Source organism: Brachyhypopomus gauderio, chromosome 1 (genome assembly GCF_052324685.1).
Source record: "Brachyhypopomus gauderio isolate BG-103 chromosome 1, BGAUD_0.2, whole genome shotgun sequence".
Lineage (NCBI taxonomy): Eukaryota > Metazoa > Chordata > Actinopteri > Gymnotiformes > Hypopomidae > Brachyhypopomus > Brachyhypopomus gauderio.
The window spans coordinates 11,173,037-11,195,005 of record NC_135211.1 but is presented as its reverse complement, the minus strand read 5'-3'; the positions used below and the strand labels follow the sequence as shown (position 1 = coordinate 11,195,005).

The following is a 21,969-nucleotide window of genomic DNA, read 5'->3' as shown; positions in this document are numbered from 1 at the left end:
CCTGTGATGTGGAATAGGGGTGTGTTGTTGTTGTTGTTGTTGTGTGTGGGTGTGTGCATGTGTGGGTCTGCATAAACCCAGTGCTTGCTCTGTGCCTTTATCATTAACGAGACGAGATCTTTTAACTGGTTGAAGCTGGTGGAGGAGACAGTTGGTATATCTTGTGTGTGCTATTATGCTTCCACAATGCAGGGAAATTCTTCTCTTACACACACATGCTCATATACAGTGAGAAAAATCACCCTGTGACTTTACAAGTTCTCCCACTTAGAAATCATGGAAGGGTCCAAATAAGTATTTGAACACCTGTGAAAATCAAAGCCTGATGCTTCCACCCCATGCTTCACAGTAGGGACGGTGTTTTTGGGATGGTACTCATCATTCTTTGTCCTCCAAACACGGCAAGTGGAATTAAGACCAAAAAATTCTATTTTGGTCTCATCTGACCACAGAACTTTCTCCCATGACTCCTCTGGATCATCCAAATGGTCATGGTCAAACTTAAGACGGGCCTGGACATGTGCTGATTTAAGCAGGGGAACCTTCCGTGCCATACATGACTTTAAACTATGACGTCTTAGTGTGTTACCCACAGTAACCTTGGAAACAGTGGTGCCAGCTCTCAGCTCTCAGGTCATTGAGCAGCTCCTCCAATGTATTTCTGGGCTGATTCCTCACCTTTCTTAGGATCACTGCTACGCCACGAGGTGAGATCTTGCATGGGGCCCCAGTCAGAGGGAGAGTGACGGTGGCAGTCATGTTTAGCTTCTTCCATTTTCTAATAATTGCTCCAAGTTGATCTTTTTCCATCTTTTTTATGTCCCTCACAGTGGACATTCACCTAAGATGAAAATCTCAGACCCCTCCACGATTTCTAAGTGAGAGAACTTGCAAAGTCACAGGGCGTTCAAATAATTATCCTCACTGTAGATGTATGCATACATGGATACACACACACACACACACACACACATCCATAAACTCATCCAAGCACAATTTGCACCCATCTCTCTGTGTGTCTCTTTGTCTAGCACATCCTCACTTCTGTTCCATTTCGACAGCCACCACCCCTCTGACACAGTGTCACGGTTACCCCGCCCCTCTCACCCCCGCCCCTCTCACCCCCGCCCCTCTCACCCCCGCCCCCTGGGGTTAACCCGTGGTTTATCTAGCAGGCTGTTATCCCTCTCGTTTAAAGTTGCACGCTAGGCACTCTCGCTCCCCCAGCCTGCCAGTGCATGACTACACCGTGTACAGAACACTCTTTAGGTCTTTGTAATCCCATCTTGCAGGGCCTTCTCAGCCATCGGCCACAGAACGGCCTTCTGGGAGCTGTAGTCTACCTCAGTCTGGGCTCGTGGACCAGGAACTCGATCCTCTTGGCTTTCGGTTAAGTGATTGTGTTGGAGAGCAGAAGGTGAGGTGAGGTGAGCAGGGTGTGTGTTAAAGTAACGATTTCACAGCAGGAGGAACTGCTAAGATAAACAAGTTAAAGGATGTCTTTCAGCATTAATGGAGATGGGCAAACATAAAGGCCTCATAGGTGTTATTCAGGGAAGCAATCCTTTTAGTGTGTGTGTGTGTGTGTGTGTGTGTGTGTGTGTGTGTGTGCGCGCGCGCGCGTGTCTGTGCACACATGTGCCAGTTTGTTGTCTGTGCAGGATTCGTGTGCACATGCACTAGACAGCCAGTGACTTATGGACACATGGCAGTGCAATCTAACAGAGTAGCTTGTGTGGTGGAGAGGGCCTGACCGTGTACTGCATGCTTTTCCATTACAGCCCAGTGCAGGGAGACTTATGACCAGAACCTATAGGCTGTAGTGCTTCATGTGCGGTAACGGGAAACTTGAGGTTTTTCTTCATCTGTGATGTCTGCCAGCCTGGGCTGGTGTCAGTCATACCAGACTGGCAGTGGTACAGACCTCAGGGGTCCGTGCCCACTGTCTGTGCCATACAACCGTCTTCCAGTTAGCGAGTCTCTCAACTCTCTACCTGCTGCAGCCCCGCCCACCAATGCCATCTCCACCCACCTTGTGGTTGGCAGAAACGTGGATAGCCAGAACCCCTCAGAGGGGGCGGGGCTTGGAGCAGCTGCCCAGCGAGGGCCCTGCTGTCTGAGTCCGGTCACCCTGGCGCCGGTCACCTTGGAGATGGTTGTGGAGTGAGCAGGTCATATGGCGTCTCTGGCCGCAGATGTTGGCACGTCCCGTCAGCCAACGCAGGGGGCGCTGGCAGCAGTGCCCCCGGTGGTCGGGGACGTTTGCGCGGGCTCTGTAACAATACATGGGCTTCCGAATGCCCTCCTTCTGTTTACGTGTGTGTGAATGGAGCATCTCGTGTTTCTCTAAGAAATCAATGTGATCAATACTGTGGCACGGAGAGAGGGGACGGACACGGAGAGAGGGGACGGATCACTGGACGAGGGGACGGATCACTGGACGAGGGGACGGATCACTGGACGAGGGGACGGATCACGGGGAGAGGGGACGGATCACTGGACGAGTGTTCAGGGAACCGTTCCTCCACGCTGGTGCAGAATGGTGACTTCTGTAATGGTCCTCCACCATTTGTAATCTGACGTGAGTGGATCAGCTGTTGGTTGCCAGCAAATTAAAATGGGAGAAATCACTTTTCTTGTAGGATCATTCTGCTTTGCACTATTATTTCAAATTTATTTCACTTTTCTATCACAAGCATAACTGACATTTTACAATAGGAAGAGTGTATCTGTAGGGTTACAAGTCTGTTTCTGTCTTCACTTCTAACTGCATCACAACACACTAACACTGACTTTCTTTGGTTGGTGTGTTGCATTGCCATCGATTCATTTTATTCCACTTGTTCTCTGTTGCCATGGTAAATAACAACATGATCGTAATGACTTGCCTGGATAAATTAAAGGCTCAATAAAAATAAATAATTAATTAAATGAATTGAGCGAATGAAATTCAGTCTTGTGACTTCAAAGTAATGCAGTCAGTGCATTCTCACACACGCACACACACACACGCACACACACACATGCACGCACGCACACACACACACGCACACGCACACACACACACATGCACACACACACACAGAGCAGTAGCATAGGGTGGTCTGATCTCTGAGCCAGATCTGCGGGCCGACGTCTCTCGCTCAGGTGGGCGTCCTGCTGCCGTGCGATTGTTTGCGGTTTGGGGCTTGGTGGTGGCAGTCAAAACACAGCCTGCTGCAGCATGCACAGATGTCCCGCTCGGGAAGAGCAGCGGCGGGTCGGGCCTGCCTACCTGCCGCCGGCGGGATCTACCGCCGAGATGAACAGAAGGAGAGAAGATGGTTCAGACGCCCTCCTGGGTAGCGGATGAAGCTTCACACCAATCAGCGCTGTGGTGACGGAGCCCAAGGACATGTGCGGTGATCGCAGCAGGCAGAAGACGCCCAGAGACCTTCTCAACCTGTTCTCCATTCATCAGAGAAATGACCTCTGTGGGTTTTATAACCCCCCCCCCCCCCCCCCCCCCCCACATCTTTTTCAGTACCTGAAAACTGCCTTTGCTACTGTACGTGTGTGTGTGTGTGTGTGTGTGTGTGTGTGTGTGTGTGTGTGTTCCTGTCTCGTTGCGTCGAGACCCTGGAGGCAGTGCTAAGACTGTGGTTATGTAAGCGTAATGGAGGGTAGTGGTGACAGTTTGCCATGCAGGAGTATTGGCGCTCACTTACACTGCTTCTAGGAGACACTTTGGAGTTGGAGCCATGGAGGTGTGTGGAGAAATGCTCCCTCTGACTGACCTCAGAACAGCCCTAAATACACCAGCTCTGGAAGGAAGTGGACTCGGCCGAGTTTACACATTAGACACGCTGCTGTCTCCCAAAACATACTGCAGAGTTAAAGCCGTGAGACATATACATACACACACACACACACACACGCATACACACACACGCATACACACACACGCATACACACACACGCATACACACACACACACACACACACACACACACACACACACACACACACACACACACACACACACACACACACATCATGTATGATCTCATGCATGTTTGTATTGTGAGACACATTACTGTTTTACTCAGAACCAAAGCAAGCTTAAAGGGTAATATGTGCACACACACACATACACACATACACACAAACATACACACACTGAAAAATAGCATAGGGTGGTGGAAAATTGTCTCTTCAGTCCCCTGGGTCTTAACAAACACTTCCTCAAATGAGATGGATTTTGGTGTATGCATGAGAGTGTGTGTTTGGTTGTGTATGTGTGTGAGAGTGTGTTGGCACATGAGTTTGTTAATCTGTGTTATTCATGTGCGCATGTGTATAATGGAATAGACTAATCCTAATCTCTCAGATACATTTGCATCATTCGACAGGATCGGTTTCTTGTTTCATTAAGAGAGTGTGAAAGTGTTTGTGTGTGGGTGTGTGTTAAGAGAAAGAGATTGAAATACGAACACTTTAGGTGCGGAGAGTGAATTCCTCATTGATCATGTCCCATGTTCCCTCTGACTGTGAGTCTCCTCTGTAGCTCTGAGCTGTGTGGCTGCGTTTGGAGGTTGTAGATTTCACTCCTACTTTCAGAAACTCGATACATCTGAGCTAGCACACTGAGAAATGCAATAAGTGTCACTGCTTTGCAAGCTGAACTTATTTATATACTTTATTAATATCATATCAGCAGAATAATAAAGCTGTACGGCTGTTGTCTTTGCTGATATTTGGCCTTTTGCGTACGTGTAAGCTAATTGCTCTGGCGTGGCTGGTGTGTCCTGCTGTCCCGCAGTAGTATAGCGTAGGTAATGTTGTGCGGCTGGTGCGCAGGTAACACCGGCTGAGTGCAGGACGCCCTGATTGGACTGGACATTGGAGACGGAGCCAAGAGTGAAAACCTGGCCACATTGTTCTGCACGGGCATCACGCCCAAAAAGCACCAGGGTCGGTCGGACACTTGGTTTCGGAGAGGTGCTTATGTGTTAAAGAGTCATGAGGTGTGTGTGTGTGTGTGTGTGTGTGTGTGTGTATGAGAGAGAGAGTGAGAGTGAGAGAAATAGCTTTACTATGGTCTGTACAAAATGTCACTCCTTTGAGCTGTTACGGTCACACACACTGAAGTCACACACTGACACCCACATTCTGTTGTGCCAGGCCGTAAGTTCATTTTAATGATTATGATCTGAGCAGCAGCCAAGTGTGTGGGATAAGTGCGTGCGTGTGTAAGCGTGTGTGTGTGTGTGTGTGTGTGTGTGTAAGCATGTCTCTGCATGCTCTTTGATAATTTCACATGGAGTGCAGTTGCTAACGTCCAGCACAGTTCTCTGCATGAGCAAAGCAGGCTGGTTTCTGTTTGAAAAGAAACCTCTTTGCGTCGGACGGATTTATAAAAAGAAAACAACAACAGTGTTGCGTGTGGAACTTCATGTGAACGGTGTGAACCGGCTGCCTGTGCCTGGACACTGAGGCGTGGAGCTGCTCACTGTAACCATACGTCACATGCACCTGCTTCCTCATGCAAATCACCTGCTTCTTCATGCAAATCGGTGGACGGTGAAGCGCCGATAATGAATCGAGAGCAAACAGCGAGGAGCGATCCTGCACTCCATCTTCACGCCTCTCCCTCCATGTTCTCACCACGGTGAACGTGAATGCCGTGGGAAGCAGGTAGATGTTGTGGTGGAGAAATGCTTTATTTATTCCAAATGCTTTCCTGGTGGGCCACCCTCTATGGGCTGCTGCCGTGTGTGTGTGTGTGTGTGTGTGTGTGTGTGTGTGTGTGTGTGTGTGTGTGTGTGTGTGTGTGTGTGTGTGTGTGTGTGTAGTCTCTGACATCTGTAGTCTGTCGGCCCGTCAGCACCTCCTCATCACCCAGCAGCATGACCCTGGGGATGGAGGTGTGGTCCTGCCCCCCCGGATGCAGACGCCGCCCTCTCTAGGCGTGACTGAGGCGGTGTCATCGCCCTTTGTGTGGTGGCTGGGTGTGGTCAGGTGTGTGTGCTTGGGTATGCTGAGGTCCCACTGTGTGTGTGGCTGGGTGTGGTCAGGTGTGTGTGGTTGGGTATGCTGAGGTCCCACTGTGTGGTGGCTGGGTGTGGTCAGGTGTGTGTGGTTGGGTATGCTGAGGTCCCACTGTGTGGTGGCTGGGTGTGGTCAGGTGTGTGTGGTTGGGTATGCTGAGGTCCCACTGTGTGGTGGCTGGGTGTGGTCAGGTGTGTGTGGTTGGGTATGCTGAGGTCCCACTGTGTGTGTGGCTGGGTGTGGTCAGGTGTGTGTGGTTGGGTATGCTGAGGTCCCACTGTGTGTGTGGCTGGGTGTGGTCAGGTGTGTGTGGTTGGGTATGCTGAGGTCCCACTGTGTGGTGGCTGGGTGTGGTCAGGTGTGTGTGGTTGGGTATGCTGAGGTCCCACTGTGTGTGTGGCTGGGTGTGGTCAGGTGTGTGTGGTTGGGTATGCTGAGGTCCCACTCTGTGTGTGTGGCTGGGTGTGGTCAGGTGTGTGTGGTTGGGTATGCTGAGGTCCCACTGTGTGGTGGCTGGTAGTGCAAGGTTCTCTCTTTCTGGAGACCAAATGGCTCTAGTAAAACAAAACAAACAAAAACAAAACACAAAAGGTCACGCAGGCCAATTTCAGTATTAGGTTCAGCATTGTTTAGTGACAATAATACAAACGTCAATGGCACTACACCATAAAAATAGCAACAGAAGTCTGCATGGGGTGGAGGGTGGAGAGGTGGAGAGGTGGGGTTTCCAGAGACTCGCAGAACACGAGGTGTCTGGCCTGTATGGAGTCTGGAGGTGTTTGGCCTGTATGGAGTCTGGAGGTGTTTGGCCTGTATGGAGTCTGGAGGTGTTTGGCCTGTATGGAGTCTGGAGGTGTTTGGCCTGTATGGAGTCTGGAGGTGTCTGGCCTGTATGGAGTCTGGAGGTGTCTGGCCTGTATGGAGTCTGGGGGTGTTTGGCCTGTATGGAGTCTGGAGGTGTTTGGCCTGTATGGAGTCTGGGGGTGTTTGGCCTGTATGGAGTCTGGGGGTGTTTGGCCTGTATGGAGTCTGGGGGTGTCTGGCCTGTATGGAGTCTGGGGGTGTCTGGCCTGTATGGAGTCTGGGGGTGTCTGGCCTGTATGGAGTCTGGGGGTGTCTGGCCTGTATGGAGTCTGGAGGTGTTTGGCCTGTATGGAGTCTGGAGGTGTCTGGCCTGTATGGAGTCTGGGGGTGTCTGGCCTGTATGGAGTCTGGGGGTGTCTGGCCTGTATGGAGTCTGGAGGTGTTTGGCCTGTATGGAGTCTGGAGGTGTTTGGCCTGTATGGAGTCTGGGGGTGTTTGGCCTGTATGGAGTCTGGGGGTGTTTGGCCTGTATGGAGTCTGGGGGTGTTTGGCCTGTATGGAGTCTGGGGGTGTTTGGCCTGTATGGAGTCTGGGGGTGTTTGGCCTGTATGGAGTCTGGGGGTGTTTGGCCTGTATGGAGTCTGGGGGTGTTTGGCCTGTATGGAGTCTGGGGGTGTTTGGCCTGTATGGATTGTGGGGACTCAGGTTCTGAGCCTGTGGCTTGGCAGACATACATGCACTAACACACCCCTGATCCCTGGTCTTTTGTCCCCTCCAGAGTGCTTTTAAAGAAGTGGTCTAGTGTGTGATCAGCCAGAGCACTGAGATGAATATAAAAGAGAGAGAGGGAGAGAGAGAGAAGGATTGAGACAGAATAAGAACAAAAGAGATGGAAGGAAAGGCGGTAAAAGGTCAAATGAGTGTGAAAAGTATTAAAAAAAGAACAAAAAAGTAACTTAATTAGAATGTATGTGTTAAATTCCCAATTGTGATTTACACCCCAATCGGAGTTGTGTGTGTGTGTGTGTGTGTGTGTGTACAAATGTATATATGTATGTGCGAGGTAGAGAGACTGCCTTACTCTAACTGTCTGAGTGAGAGGAAGCAAATGAGGTCCATTTCCTGTGCTGCAGCCCCGCCCTCCTGACCTATTGACCTGTTTTCCTCGGTTGGGGGTGGGGTGCCAAAGTAGTGATGATAAACATAATGTTTGATGTCCCGGGAGGAGGAGCCTCCCTCAGAGCTCCTTCCACACTAGGCACCTTTTATGTCAGGCAGTATAAGGCAAACCAGCAAGTTGTCAGAGACCGTTTGTGTACGTCACACCAGTGTCTCTCATTTTGATCCGCGATGCTTGCTGTGAGAAAATTAGGGTGTGAGCGTTCTCTGTCTGAACTCGTCCACGGAGGAGGAGACTCTTTCTGGGCGACGGTGTGGGGCAGAACCCTGGTGGTGTTTAACACGTGCACTTTCTCTCTTATCCTCTGTCATTTGAATACACCAGATATTCACTGTACCCAAGCAGGTGGCCAGGCATTATATAACACGCTTGTGTTCTCCCATTTTAATAATTTAAATCCTTCAATTATATGCAGTACACTAGACAGTTGCTTCTCCTGGATTTTATGACCATGCTATTGTGGTTCGATTGGCAGTGTGCTGAATGGCTTGACTGATCCCGTGCCAGGATTATTGCCTCTCCTCTGGATTTTGGCTTAGTTTGAGTAGGTGGAGCCCATTAGAGCCCCTCCCCCCAGCAGTGCATTTGGTGGTGATCCCAGGACATCCCAGTTCAGCCATCACACTTAAATCAAGCCTTTTAATAGTTCTGTGTGTGCGTGTGCGTGGGCATCTTTGTATGCCTGTATGAGCTTTTAGTTTCCTTTGTACTAACTGGTTTGCTCTGGGTTTTGTAGTCTGATCATACCTGCTCTATCCCTCATAGCATTCTGACAGGACGTAACCTAAGCTCTTTGTTTTAAGCTGGGGACACACGGACCCGGCTGTCGAGCAGCGTCAGGTTGTTGGAGGACGCTGGTGTCCGTCTTCTGTCCTCAGTGCAGTATGTCCCGCCCTGTTGGCTCTAGCTGGTCCCCGTCAGTGATGTTTTGTGCATGTTGTATCAGTGCCAGCTGTGGGCCATGAGGGAGGGTTTTCTGAACGGTTCAGTCTAGATGTGACGTGAGCGAATATAGACATAAACTGCGTGTCTCTCTTGTTGCACTGTGGCTTGCTGTAACGAGGTGCCATGTGGCTTGGTGTAACATTTTACCAAGCAGAAAGTAGCTGTCTTGTTGCTAACTGTGTAGACAACCAGTATTCTTGCACCATTTTGGCAAGCAGGGTTAGTCACCTTTTGAGGTTACTGAATGGATTTTGAGGTTACTGAACAGAAATGTATTTTTTATAAGTGCGTGATGTCCGCCAGCTGTAGACGCTTTGGTGTGTCAAGTGTGAATACACACAGGCACTGAGGGGCACCTGAACTGACTGAAGGTGATGATGTCATCAGTTCTGTAGTGCCTGGCCTCTTCCTGCCCTTATAGACTGCAGTGAAACACATCAGTACGACGTTCTCACGACGTTCTCCAACAACAGTGTTGATCTCACTGTGTGCGGACCGTGCAAAATATGAAGCGCATAATTTTTCGTAAAACCGTTTTCAATAGTGCACATGGTGGTGAAAAGTTATTGGTCTTTTCCCCCCCTTTTTTCTCATTTTTTTCTCCCATTTGAGCAGGAAGCTGTGCTGTCATTGGTGACTCGTTGTGGTTTCCATAGCAGCATCGCACCGTTAGTCAGCTCACAGCGAGGAAGTGGTGAAAATGGCAGCCTGCAGGCCGGAAAAGGAGTGAACTGATCACACACACACACACACACACACACACACACACACACACATGAAACCTTGGCTCATTTGAAGATGCTGATTATGTTTGGAACTTAATCCTCATGAATAATTGTAGTTTGATAGTGGGACAGATAGCACCGTCTGTCTTTACTTTAATTACCATCTTTTGTTGTGCTTTACCCCTGGGGAGTTTTCTGCAAGCAGCAAATAATAAGATACGCTGTCAGGAAAACTTTTAATAAAGTTTTGAAGATCTATTGTATCACATTTCCAGCCAATTACCAGCTTCACTAGATTAATAGATTAGAACAGGAAGACGTGGGAAGAAGTTAACATTCCCTTCTGTTCTGAGATCAGTTTGGTGCATAATGTCATGCAGATTAAAACTATAGAGTCTGTGTAAAAGGAACTTTTCTGGAATAAGATACCAGAACACTCTGGATTAGAGAGAATCTAAAGGAAGAATCACATTCATTCCAATTGATTTAGGTTGTCTGAGGCAGGCAGTTTGGGTGTCTGAGCTGCCAGAGTTCTGGGTTATTTTTAGCGGCCATAGTAGCAGGCGGAGTGAGTGATGCGTGGGATGTTTGTGGTCCAGATCAATGCGCTTTAGATTTCAGCCATTCGGGGTGGGGGTGGGGGGGGGGGGGTGGCGACGACCTGATGGACGGCCAAGGGGGGCCAGCTAGGTCTGAGCAGAGGGGAGGGAGTGGGTGGGGGTTGGGTGGGGTGATCCCAGGCCAGTGAGGGTGTGGACGTTTGTGGTATGGCGTGTGTGAAGCAGAGGGGGGTCTGGGCTGCTCTCTAGGGACTCTGAGTGTGGGCATATGGGTGCCAGTGTGCATGTGCAAATTGATTATTCATGGATGCTTTGTTTCCTGTCACATTAGGTCAGTTTGACAATCTCTTAAGATCCTGTAACTGTCTCCTTCAGTTTTCCTGGTGTGATTGTGTATTGTAGGGTTTTTTCAGTGAAACATATACATTGATGCAACAACATTGACTGCACTGATGCGTTTACAATGGGTTTGTTTTGTATGTGTGTGTGTGTGTGTGTGTGTGTGTGTGTGTGTGTGTGTGTGTCCTTGTATTCATTTACAGCCTTATAACTCACAGCTGCAACATCCAAACATAACTGATTCCACTTATCCAAAGATATCACTCTAATAGCAAGTTATTATTTAATATCACATAATGTAGAATGACTTTAATAACCTCCATCTTGGCCAGTTTGTCATGAAGTGTCTTTATAAGGTTCTTTAAAGATCTAATAAAAAAATATATTTTTGATAATACTGTTATTCCTTTACTGGCTGAAACCAGTACTCCCAACAGCTAGTAGCTTTTTACATGCTGGAGGACCTGAACAACTCCTTAAGTTATGAGTGCGGGGGAGGGCTGGATATGTACATGTGTGTGTGGGGGGGGTGTGTGAGCAGAAGTTTTATTGTGAGGATACTTTTAACGTGGGCTTTATGACTGCTTGTTCATGGTGTCATTGTAAGGTCAATGTGCGTGTGCTATGTCATGCTTTTATCGATTACTGATCGTGTCACTTTGTCATTGCAACACTTCTATGGCAGGTTTGAGGTTATAAACCATGCCTGCATGCAGCTCTGATCCTCAGCGTGCAGTGTTCATAGATTTATGTGTGCACACATGCTTGTGCGGGCATACGTGCATTCGTGTGTGTGTGAGTGTGCATGCATACGTGTGGGGCTCGTGTTCAGTCTGCAGACCCCTGTGGTGACACAGGCAGGAACACCCAGCAGGCTGCGGATGGGGTCTGGAACACCACAGCTGGCCCTGCCCCATCACAAGCTCCCCCCCCCCCCCCCCCCCCCCCAAAATAACTCCAGCTAATGAAACACATTCATTTGTGTTGTAGACATTATTCTGAGCTTGTTCTGAAGCGTGTCTGTGTGAAAACTACGGCCGTACTCTGTTCGCACTAGCAGTCATGAGTGTGTTTGCTTCTGTGGTAGGATACGGCCGCAGATGGCCAAGGAGAAGATCGAGGGCTGCCACATCTGCACCTCGGTGACCCCCGGGGAACCCCAGGTGCTTCTGGGAAAGGACAAGGCCTTCACATACGACTTTGTGTTTGACATAGACACGGAGCAGCAGCAGATCTATAATGCCTGTGTCCACAAGCTCATCGAAGGCTGCTTTGAGGGTTACAATGCTACAGTCTTTGCTTATGGGCAGGTGAGATACACACGCACACACACACATGCACACTTGTATTGCTCTGGGAAAATAGACACCACTGCAAACTTATCAGGTTTTATTTAGTTTTTTGTTTGTTTTATTTTGTTTGCTGCTCCCAAATTCAAAACAAAAATATTTTCATTTAGAGTATTTATTTGCAGAGAATGACAAAATAACAAAAAAGATGAACAAATTCATACCAATTTTATAAACAACGCAATATTAATGTTTTATGTTTCTTTGACATTGACCTAAACCTTGTGGGGGAAGAGCCCAGATTTTCAGTCTTGGCTTTGCTGTGTCTTTGCCGTCTCTTTCCCACAGCTGACAGGTGAGGTTCAGGTGATCATCTCATCAGTACCTCGTTAAGTAATGTGCCTAGTCCCCATGTGGCCCCACACTTCTCCAGAACTGGGCCAGAGGTGATTACAGCCCCTGTGTGGTGCTCCTGCTGGCCTGTGTGAGCATCATGGAGTCAATATCTATTGGGCTTTCCCGTGGAGTCTATACCTATTGGGCTTTCCCATAGAGTGTTTATGAAGGACTATAATGAGAACAAGGCCCAGAAGCCAGAAAGCCCAATATGTATTGACTCCATGGCAAAGCCCATCAGGTATAGGGTCCACGAGAAAGGCCTAAAGGTATAGTCTCCATAGAAACCCTCAAAAGGTTAACCAGCTAGCCTGATTTCTTGCCCCCTTCACAGTTAGCCACATGGGGTTTAGATGTTGATTGAATTAGAGATATCAGGGAAGGTTTATCTTTTAATCTTAAAAACTGAGTTTTATGGGCTGGGTTATTTGCTTTAACGTGCTTATTATAAGGCCTGGTTTTTGTTTTTGCATGTAATCAGTCTGAAAATGCTTGGAGAAACAGCCTGTGTCCTTGAGTAGCTGTGGCTTTTATTTTGACATCCCTGTGTGCTTTTAAGCATGTATGTATGTATGCATGTATTTAAGTATGTTTCTGTGCTCCGCCCTTCTCTCCTGGATGCAGACGGGCTCGGGGAAGACGTACACCATGGGCACGGGCTTTGACGTGAGCGTGGGCGCTGGCGAGCAGGGCATCATCCCACGGGCCGTGCGCCAGCTCTTCCAGGGCATCCAGCAGCGCCGCCTGGAGGCCCAGGAGGGTGGTGCGGCCCCGCCTGAGTTCAAAGTCAGTGCCCAGTTCCTGGAGGTGAGGCCTTCGCCGTGGACGGGTGGTACCTTGCTTGCGTTATACACGCTTGTGTGACAAGGTCACCTTGCTGATGAAACCCACCATGGCATATGGATGATAGGGGTGGCCTCTGGGATATAGAAGGCGTGGCCTCTGGGATATATCCCCTTAAACCCCCCGGATGGAATAATGAGTAAATCCAGAATAGATGACTGAAATCACATGTATGGAGGAGTTGTGTGTGTGTGTGTGTGTGTGTGTGTGTGTGTGTGTGTGTGTGTGTGTTGAGTCAGACATAGTGAAGTGAGAGACTAATTGAAGTGGAAATAGGAAGAGAGATACAGAAGAGGTGATGACTGTCTGGGAGGGCCGTCAGGGAGGGCTGTCCACATCTCTCTCTTAGTCATCTGACCTAGCAGGCACTGTGCGTGTGAGCGTGTGTGTGGACACCTCATGCTCGCTGAGCTGGTGTGATTGGTGGGCAGGACCTGTCCTCTCTCAGGCTGGGTGAGCTGGTCTCATTGGTGGGCAGGACCCGTCCTCTCTCAGGCTGGCTGTCTGACAGAGTCCTGGATAAGGAGGTCTCCATAGCTTCTCTGCTGCTGTAAATAAATGGAATCTCTCCAGTAGCAGCCTTATTCTTTAAGAGTGATCTACTATCAGACTCCTTTGGGTCTCACACACACACCTTTCTCTTTAAGTGTTTTTCTTTTATCCTGTCTCTCCATTATTTGCCTTTTTCTTTCTGATTCTGGCACATCTTCCCCTCCGTGACTTCCTTAATGGTCTTTCTTTCATTCTCGGTCTGAGAGCCGCACACACACACTCACGCGCACACACCAATGCACGTACCGTGTTTGTTCAGCTGAGGTCAGCGTGGTTATCAGTATTTATCATAGTCAGCACCTCTTTAGCTCATTGTGTAGCCTCTGTGGTTCACGTGGCCCAAAGGTCGGCCTCTCGCTCTCTGGCCTTTTGACCTCCTTGACCTTTGGTTAGCAGCGGGTCAGAGTGTGTGTGTGTGTTTCCCCTGTAGCTCTATAACGAGGAGATCCTGGACCTATTTGACAGCGCGCGCGACCCGGAAGCTCGCGGCAGGAAGTCCAACATAAAGATCCATGAGGACAGCACCGGAGGCATCTACACGTCCGGAGTGACCTCACGGCTCGTCAGCTCAGAGGAGGAGGTCAGCGTGTACAACCCCTAAATACTGCACTGAAATATCTGGTCATACGGTGTCGCTTGTGTTTTTCTGTTCTTTTGTGTTTTATTCACTGGTCCTTCCTTTGCATTTTATTCTTTTTTTAGCCTCCCCTTTAAACTCACTGTGAAGCGCTTCATGAATAAGATGTATTATTACGTGTGTGTATGTGATTGAGTGAGTGTGAGTGTGTTAATGACCCATTCTAGGCCATAGGCCACCACAGCATCCAAGGAGGAAAAACAGAGTAATAATACTGAGTAAAGACAGTACTCACAGGTTTCTATGTTTAATGTGGATGTATTATATATAGGTATTTTTAGTCATCAAGGTATCTATATAATTATATAAACGAAAAAAATACTTATACAAACTAAAAATGTTAATGCCGTAAATGTAAACAACTCTGGTATTATTTCAGAAGTGACATAAGCCAAAATAAAAACAAAACCCCAATCTAGAAAGTAAATATGTCTAACCAAGAAATGAAAATACACAAGTCCCTATCTCCCTACTAACAAACAGAGACACAACCAACCCAAAATAAAATGGCAGCCACTTCCTACTAACCAGAGGGGAGGGAGGAAAAGGAAAACATAAACATCAACATAACATGAATGGACACATGAATATAATACACTCTTACTCAACAACCACGCAAACAAGTCATGCCAATGCAACACAAAGTCTGCACAGAGTCTATCAATCGTTCCCCCAAGCTGGAAACTACAGCAGCTGACCCGTAGTAGCCTCCTCCTCTTCCTGTCTGCCGTCCTTATATTCCCCTCCTAGGACAGAGCAGCATCCCAATTAGGAAAGATGTTTAAACAAATCCCAACCTGGAATCTGGATCCACTTCCATCCTGCAACAAAACATGCATGCACCATCCCACTAGTGACATAACTGTGTGTGTGTGTGTGAGAGAGAGAGAGAGAGAGAAAGACTGCCCAAATTTCAGTGATCATGTATATTTGGATGGGCCTGAGTTTTTAGGATAAATCAGCAAGGTTATACTTGCCTGATAGAATTAACGAGACACTTTATGACGTTTTAACCACAGACAGACACACAGACACGTGCACTCAGGCTAACTCCTCCCCTGCATGTGTGTGCTGTGTCCTCAGCTCCTGCAGTGTCTGAAGCTGGGTGCTCTGTCCCGGACCACGGCCAGCACCCAGATGAACGCCCAGAGCTCCCGCTCACATGCCATCTTCACCGTGCACCTGTGCCAGATGAGGGTGTGTCCACAGCCACCGCCGGTACCGGCCTGCCACCCTCCATAACCAGCCCAGCCGTTAGGGCACGCTAACACTGTACCCAGGCTTGCACTGCACAGGAAACGGAGCTGACTGGGTCCCTGCCACCAGTTTATAGTCACATCCTCCTCGACGGAGTGTTTTGAGATTGTTACGCACTGCAATATTGACTGATAAGACGACAACTGGCCCGAATCCTTTGTAAGGGTTTTTATGCCATGTTCCTGGTCTTTTCTCTGTGTTTAAAGGCATGCGGGACGGCGTGCGGGACGGCGAGCGGGGAAGGGGACGCAGACGGCTCCATCACCCAGCCTGAGTACGAGACCCTCACTGCCAAATTCCACTTTGTGGACCTGGCTGGATCGGAGCGGCTGAAGCGCACAGGGGCCACGGGGGAGCGGGCGCGTGAGGGCATCTCCATCAACTGCGGCCTGGTACGGGACCCCAGCACCCTCGGGTCACACCCATATCGCTTTGGGTTGGAGAGCTACGCAGGCTTCTAGAGCCAATTCTACTTCTAGAGCTGGAACTTCAAGAACTTCTAGAACAAGCTTCTCTAACTTAGATCTCGAAGTTAACCATTATGCAGAAATCTTGCTTTGTCAGGGTTTATTTACAACCGAAGTTTCCTTGAAGGAATTAATCATTAAAGGTGCAGTCAGCACTTTGCGATGATGTGGTGGTACCTGGGTGAGCTCTGGGACTAGCTTGGTTCATTACGGTGACTCTGCTGTCAGACGCGGCCGTACGGGTCGCAGGTAGAGACGCTCCAGCAGAGCTGAGATCTCCTGACCTGGAGCAGAGCCAGGCAGAGCTATTGTTTCTGTAGGTCGGTGATCTATGGTAAGTGGTGCGGTTGAAAAGCGTTTAATCTCACTCATGTTACAGTGAGCAGGGAATGTGATGGAGTGTGATGAGGCGAGTGACAGAATGTTTGTCTGTGTGTGTGTGTGTGTGTGTGTCTGTGTGTTGCAGTTGGCTCTGGGAAATGTGATCAGTGCACTGGGAGACCAGAGTAAGAAGGCGGGTCATGTGCCATACAGAGACTCCAAACTTACACGCCTTCTGCAGGACTCGCTGGGAGGGAACAGGTAATGATCCAGAATCACCATTTGTTCACATTTTGCACACAGACACAAACCAAACAGAATTTTATTTGGGGGCCCCCATGCCACCACCTCATCACCAAAGTCTTCTGTAATTCATAGGCTCATCATGATTTCCTAGTGCTCTTGGGGGCCCTCTGGTGGTGTGGGGGCCCTAAGCAGCCATGTCATTTGAGTATGGTCCGACTGTCTGTTGAATCGTGCATATACAGAGCTGTATGTTCTGAGCTACCTGGTGAAAGTTGATGCACTCAAACACACACACTAAGTTTATAATGCGTCATGTGTGGTGGACCACACTAATGCCCCACCACTGTCTACAGGGAAGGCATTGTCACTGCTCCTACGCCTCAGAAGGTTAATGCATGCAACCACTGCAGTTTATTGCTTTACTGTGTGTGTGTGTGTGTGTGTGTGTGTGTGTGTGTGTGTGTGTGTGTGTGCGTGCGTGCGTGCGTGCATGTGGCTATGCGTGTCCATCTGCGGTTTCTGAAGTTGTGTGTGTTTGAGTGTGAGTGTGTGTGTGTGTACATGTGTGACTTCAGGGTGCAGATATCTATCCCACAGTGCAGGCTGGCCACACACAACACATGTTTGTTATTTGGTCTCCGAGGGGGCGTTCTGAATTAAACATGAAGGATCTGTAGACACAGGTCCTCTTTTCACATGGCCAGAGCATGCAAATCGGTCCTGACACACACACACACACACACACACACACACACACACACACGGAGAAAGAGAACGTGCTCATCCAGAGTCTGAGAGGGCAATGGTGTATTTTCAACATTGAGATGTTGGAGTAGCAGTGTTCATTTCTTAATCTTCTGGTGATGTTTCCCCAAGTCGGACGGTGATGATCGCCTGCGTCAGCCCCTCTGACCGTGACTTCATGGAGACGCTCAACACTCTGAAGTACGCCAACCGCGCCCGCAACATCCGCAACAAGGTGGTGGTGAACCAGGACAAGACCAGCCAGCAGATCAGCGCCCTGCGGGCCGAGATCGCCCGCCTGCAGATGGAGCTCATGGAGTACAAAGCAGTGAGGAAGACCATGATACCCTCTGTAGTTCTTCTGTCCATTTCCTGTGTGTGTGTGTGTGTGTGTGTGTGTGTGTGTGTGTGTGTGTGTGTGTGTGTGTGTGTGTTGATGTAGGGTGTGTGTGTGTGTGTTGATGTAGGGTGTGTGTGTGTGTGTGTTGATGTAGGGTGTCTCATAGTAATTGGCACTGGTTTCAAAGAAGCAAAGAAGGCAGGATGAGATCCTGTTGCTTATTTCCTTTACCACAAAGTGCACAACAACATGAAATCAAAGCTTTTTTTGTCCATCAAAATCCATTAAAAAATGACTGTCTTGTTCAGCTGTGGTCTTGAGAAGAAGCTGAGCATTAATCTGGACCATCGAACAAAGCCTTGTTGAAAGGTTGCACCTCCACTCCATTCTTTTTTTTTTACTTTGCCAGTTCAAAGGTCATAGGTCATGTGGAGAGCTGTAGGGTTGTTTTTGTAAGGGGACCGATTAGCGGCGTGTGGCTTCATGGGATCTTACTCCAGCGGCAGGATAGTGGCAGGCAGCACAATAATGGGCCCTGTGGGGACCTGGAGGAGAGGAGCCCGGGTTTAGCGTTAGCTGTTAGCCCTTAGCATTTAGCTCTTTGCCGTCAGTAGTACTCAGATATGAGCTCCACACAGCAGGGATGATAGGAGAGTGGAGCAGACTCAGGACGAATGATGGCTTCTGAGGGATTTTACTTATCTCTCACACACTCACACACTCACACACTCACACACTCACACACTCACACACTCACTCACTCACTCACTCACTCACTCACTCACTCACTCACTCACTCACACTCTCTCTCTCTCTCTCCCCCTCCCTCAATTCGTCCCTCTCTGTAGGGGAAGCGTGTAGCCTGTGAGGATGGATCAGAGGGCTTCAGCGACCTGTTCCAGGAGAACACCATGCTGCAGAGAGAGAGCGACACCCTGCGTCTGCGCGTGAAGGCCATGCAGGAAACCATTGACCACCTCAACACCAGGGTCACGCAGCTCCTCACCAACGAAGTCAACCTTCTCCTCACCAAGACGGGTACGGCGGAAACTTTATTGCACCTGTTCTTTTTTTTTTTTTTTTTTTGACACAGAGAGCTCAACTCATGCCGTTGATTGTACTGTGATTCGGAGGCTGATTTAACTGAGCCTGCTATTACAGTCTCACGCTTTCTGTTCAGGGGAGACAAACGAGGAGATTGGTCATCTGATCCAAAACTACATCAGAGAGATTGAAGAACTCCGGTGAGACTGTACAATGTGTCCTTGTCTTAATTTTTGTTTGTATCATTTCACTTGTAGTAATGAAGGACAGCAAGTGCCAGTTTTATCCAAAATGTATGTGTTCAAGTCTCTCTCTGTCTCTCTCTGTCTGTCTCTCTGTCTCTGTGTCTCAGATCTAAGTTTCTGGAGAGCGAGGCCATGAATGAATCTCTGAGACGTAGCCTGTCTCGTCTCTCCTCCCGTTCTCCTCACCCTTCCATCCATGCTGCCCCTCCTGGACACCCACTGGGCTCCTCCCCCTCCGTCTCCATGGAGTCCGAGATCACGGATGTGATTCGCCGGGCCAAGATGGACATCGAAAGGCTGAAGAAGAAAGAAAGGAACCAGAGGCGGAAGAGGTGGTCAAAGGTTTACCTCATTTGACAAACATAATGGGAATTAAGCAGAACTCAAAGAACGAGTGAAATGAAACATTAACAGTTGCTTCCATTATGGTGTATTTATTGATGCATTATGATATAATATGATAGTGGGTCAATTGCTTCAGTGTCCCATTCTTAGCTCTCATGTCTCCTGGTGCACTGGGAGTGAATGAGTCGGGACTTCCCCCTGTCTGGTTTTGGCTCTTCAACCCACCGGCTTTTACATTCATCGCACGCATGTGTGTGTGAGCGCTTGAGAATGCGTACAAGACTGCCATTAAGGCACAAGGACAAGAAGCTGGCACAGATACAACGACCCCCCATAACTCCCAGTCGAGCGTGGGAGAGTCGCGGCATTGTGGGTCTGTAATGGGGCTTTAATGGAGAAGGGCTCCCACTAATGGATCAGCTCTCTGATCCTGGGAGCTCCTGCAGTTGTGATGGGTCTTGGGCGGAGCCCAGCCGGGGGCTCCACCCTGGTGTGCTTCCTTTACGCTGTTATTGGTCCCTTCGGTCAGATCATAAGCTTTTTGGTTGCTCGAGTTTGCTGGAAGTGTGTGCTGGAGTGACCGTATCCTATTAAACCACACGATATTAAGAAGGCTATGCTTAATAGCGTGTGGATAGAAAGCCCTATCCACATGATATTAAGTATAGCATATTTCCTAAGCCCATATCGAGTAAAAATTCTCAGTGTTCACAGTATCCAGTTTTACCAAACTTTTCCACTTCTTCAATATCCATATTATGTTACACACACTGTATAAAAAGGGTCAAGATTAGTTAATCTGTTCATTAGTTAATAATGCTGTTGATGATTTCTGGTTCTATGTTCCAGTCTTCACATTAGTGCTAGTTGTGAGTTGTGTGATGTGTTGGTGGAAGAGTCACTATGTTGCTCTTATGGACACTGGGTGCCATGTTCTGATGTTCTTAGTCAGCCCGTTTGCTGGCGAGGGCATGAGGTTTGAATCACCTGCGTTTTCCTCTGTGTGTGCAGTCCGGAGAGGGAGAAAGGCCTGAAGAAGAGGGCAAAACTCCATGCTCCAGAACACGGGCAGAATGGGTCGAACGGCGCCGGCGATACTGCTCTGGCCAGAGAGAACGGAGATGGAGACTCTGACAACGACCCTGAGGAGGTCCGTGCAGTCCAAATGTGCTTTATGAGGTTCTTGGACGACCTGGTCGGCTTTGACCATGAAGGCTAATGAGCCTAATGAACTTTGAACTCTTTGAACTCTCCAGAGCATTTTGAACATAAACCTTGTTCAGTAAAAAAGTTATTTATGGCTTAAATTATCCTCTGTTTATTGCTTATCCTTGTTCAGGATGGCATGTACCCTCTACCTGAGGAGGAGAGTGGCTGTGATGAAGATGAAGAGGATGAGGAAGAGGAGACCAGGGAGGAGGAAGAGTTTGACAGCGATGAGAGCCTGGTGGACTCGGACTCGGACTCAGATGAGAAAGGTTTGTGGAGACATCCTTTTACCAACATCATAGATAACATCCACCAAGATCGGAGGGCCAGTCGGAGGAGAGCGGAAGCTTTAGCAAACGTACTAATGGTGGCATGTCTGTCCTTACACTCCCCTCCCCCGCCAACCCCAGCCAACCTGCAGGCCGACCTGGCGGACCTGACGTGCGAGATCGAGATCAAGCAGAGACTGATCGACGAGCTGGAGGGTAGCCAGCGCCGGCTGCTCACGCTGAAGCTCCAGTACGAGGAGAAGCTCGTCCTCCTGCAGAACAAGATCCGCGACACGCAGCTCGAGCGGGACCGCGTGCTGCAGAACCTCAGTGAGCAGGCCGTGCCCTTTCTTTCGTATCGGTCTTCCTATCTTCGGGCTTGGGTTTAATGCGCGGAAGGGGTCCGGGTGGCGGGCGGGCTGTTTTACACCGTGTGTTGTGATGATAGTGTCCATGGAGAACTATACGGAGGAGAAGGCCAGCAGGATCAAGGCTGAGTACGAGAAACGTCTGAAGGAGATGAACAGGGACCTGGCCAAGCTGCAGGCGGCCCAGAAGGAGCATGCCCGCCTGCTGAAGAACCAGAGCCGCTATGAACGCGAGCTCAAGAAACTGCAGGCCGAGGTGGCTGAGATGAAGAAAGCGAAGGTAGAGCGTGATGAGCAGAACAATAAGGAAATGCTGCCCCCTCTCGGTGAAACGTAGACAGTGACGTGTAAACATTAGTTACTGTTTGATGCAAGTGTGTGTAATGTATACTTCTTTAAATGGGGCTTTAGGTAAACTGACCTTAACGTCTTCTAAAAAACCTTCTCAGGTTCTTGTTGTATGTAACCAGAACTGCTGGTGTTGCAGAGGATGTAGAGCGGACTAAGTGTGTTGTTAGTGAGGGGTAATTAAACAGCAGCCCTGAATTGACTGACTGGTGCTCTGACCTCATTCTCACTGTGCTGTGTGGACCTCCTGCCACAGGTGGCGCTAATGAAGCAGATGAAAGAGGAGCAGCAGAGGAGGAGGATGATTGAGGCCAAGAGGAACCGAGAGATCGCGCAGCTCAAGAAAGAACAGCGGCGCCAGGAGGTTAGTAATGTACAGGAGATTTGCACCTGACACCTTTGGGTTCAGTTTCCCGTTCAGTCCAGTTTATTTGCATTGCACTTCAGAACACATGACACCTTCCGT

At 49.0% G+C, this 21,969-nt stretch overlaps 1 protein-coding gene across 8 annotated transcripts in view; it reads left to right on the top strand.

The window, feature by feature from the left end:
* The window catches only part of kif21b (kinesin family member 21B), a 53,769-nt gene that overhangs the window by 7,309 nt on the left and 24,491 nt on the right, over window positions 1-21,969 (top strand). For 6 of the 8 annotated variants that reach the window (XM_076993403.1, XM_076993478.1, XM_076993393.1 and 3 more), the window contains 15 exons: window positions 11,671-11,893; window positions 12,893-13,075; window positions 14,094-14,243; window positions 15,384-15,518; window positions 15,764-15,949; window positions 16,491-16,606; window positions 17,468-17,663; window positions 18,524-18,713; window positions 18,856-18,919; window positions 19,072-19,296; window positions 20,321-20,459; window positions 20,649-20,787; window positions 20,929-21,117; window positions 21,236-21,435; window positions 21,760-21,867. In XM_076993403.1, coding sequence (XP_076849518.1) covers window positions 11,671-11,893; window positions 12,893-13,075; window positions 14,094-14,243; window positions 15,384-15,518; window positions 15,764-15,949; window positions 16,491-16,606; window positions 17,468-17,663; window positions 18,524-18,713; window positions 18,856-18,919; window positions 19,072-19,296; window positions 20,321-20,459; window positions 20,649-20,787; window positions 20,929-21,117; window positions 21,236-21,435; window positions 21,760-21,867 — 2,443 coding nt within the window. The remainder of the gene's footprint in view (window positions 1-11,670; window positions 11,894-12,892; window positions 13,076-14,093; window positions 14,244-15,383; window positions 15,519-15,763; window positions 15,950-16,490; window positions 16,607-17,467; window positions 17,664-18,523; window positions 18,714-18,855; window positions 18,920-19,071; window positions 19,297-20,320; window positions 20,460-20,648; window positions 20,788-20,928; window positions 21,118-21,235; window positions 21,436-21,759; window positions 21,868-21,969) is intronic. The other 2 variants (XM_076993557.1, XM_076993690.1) reach the window with 1 other exon arrangement.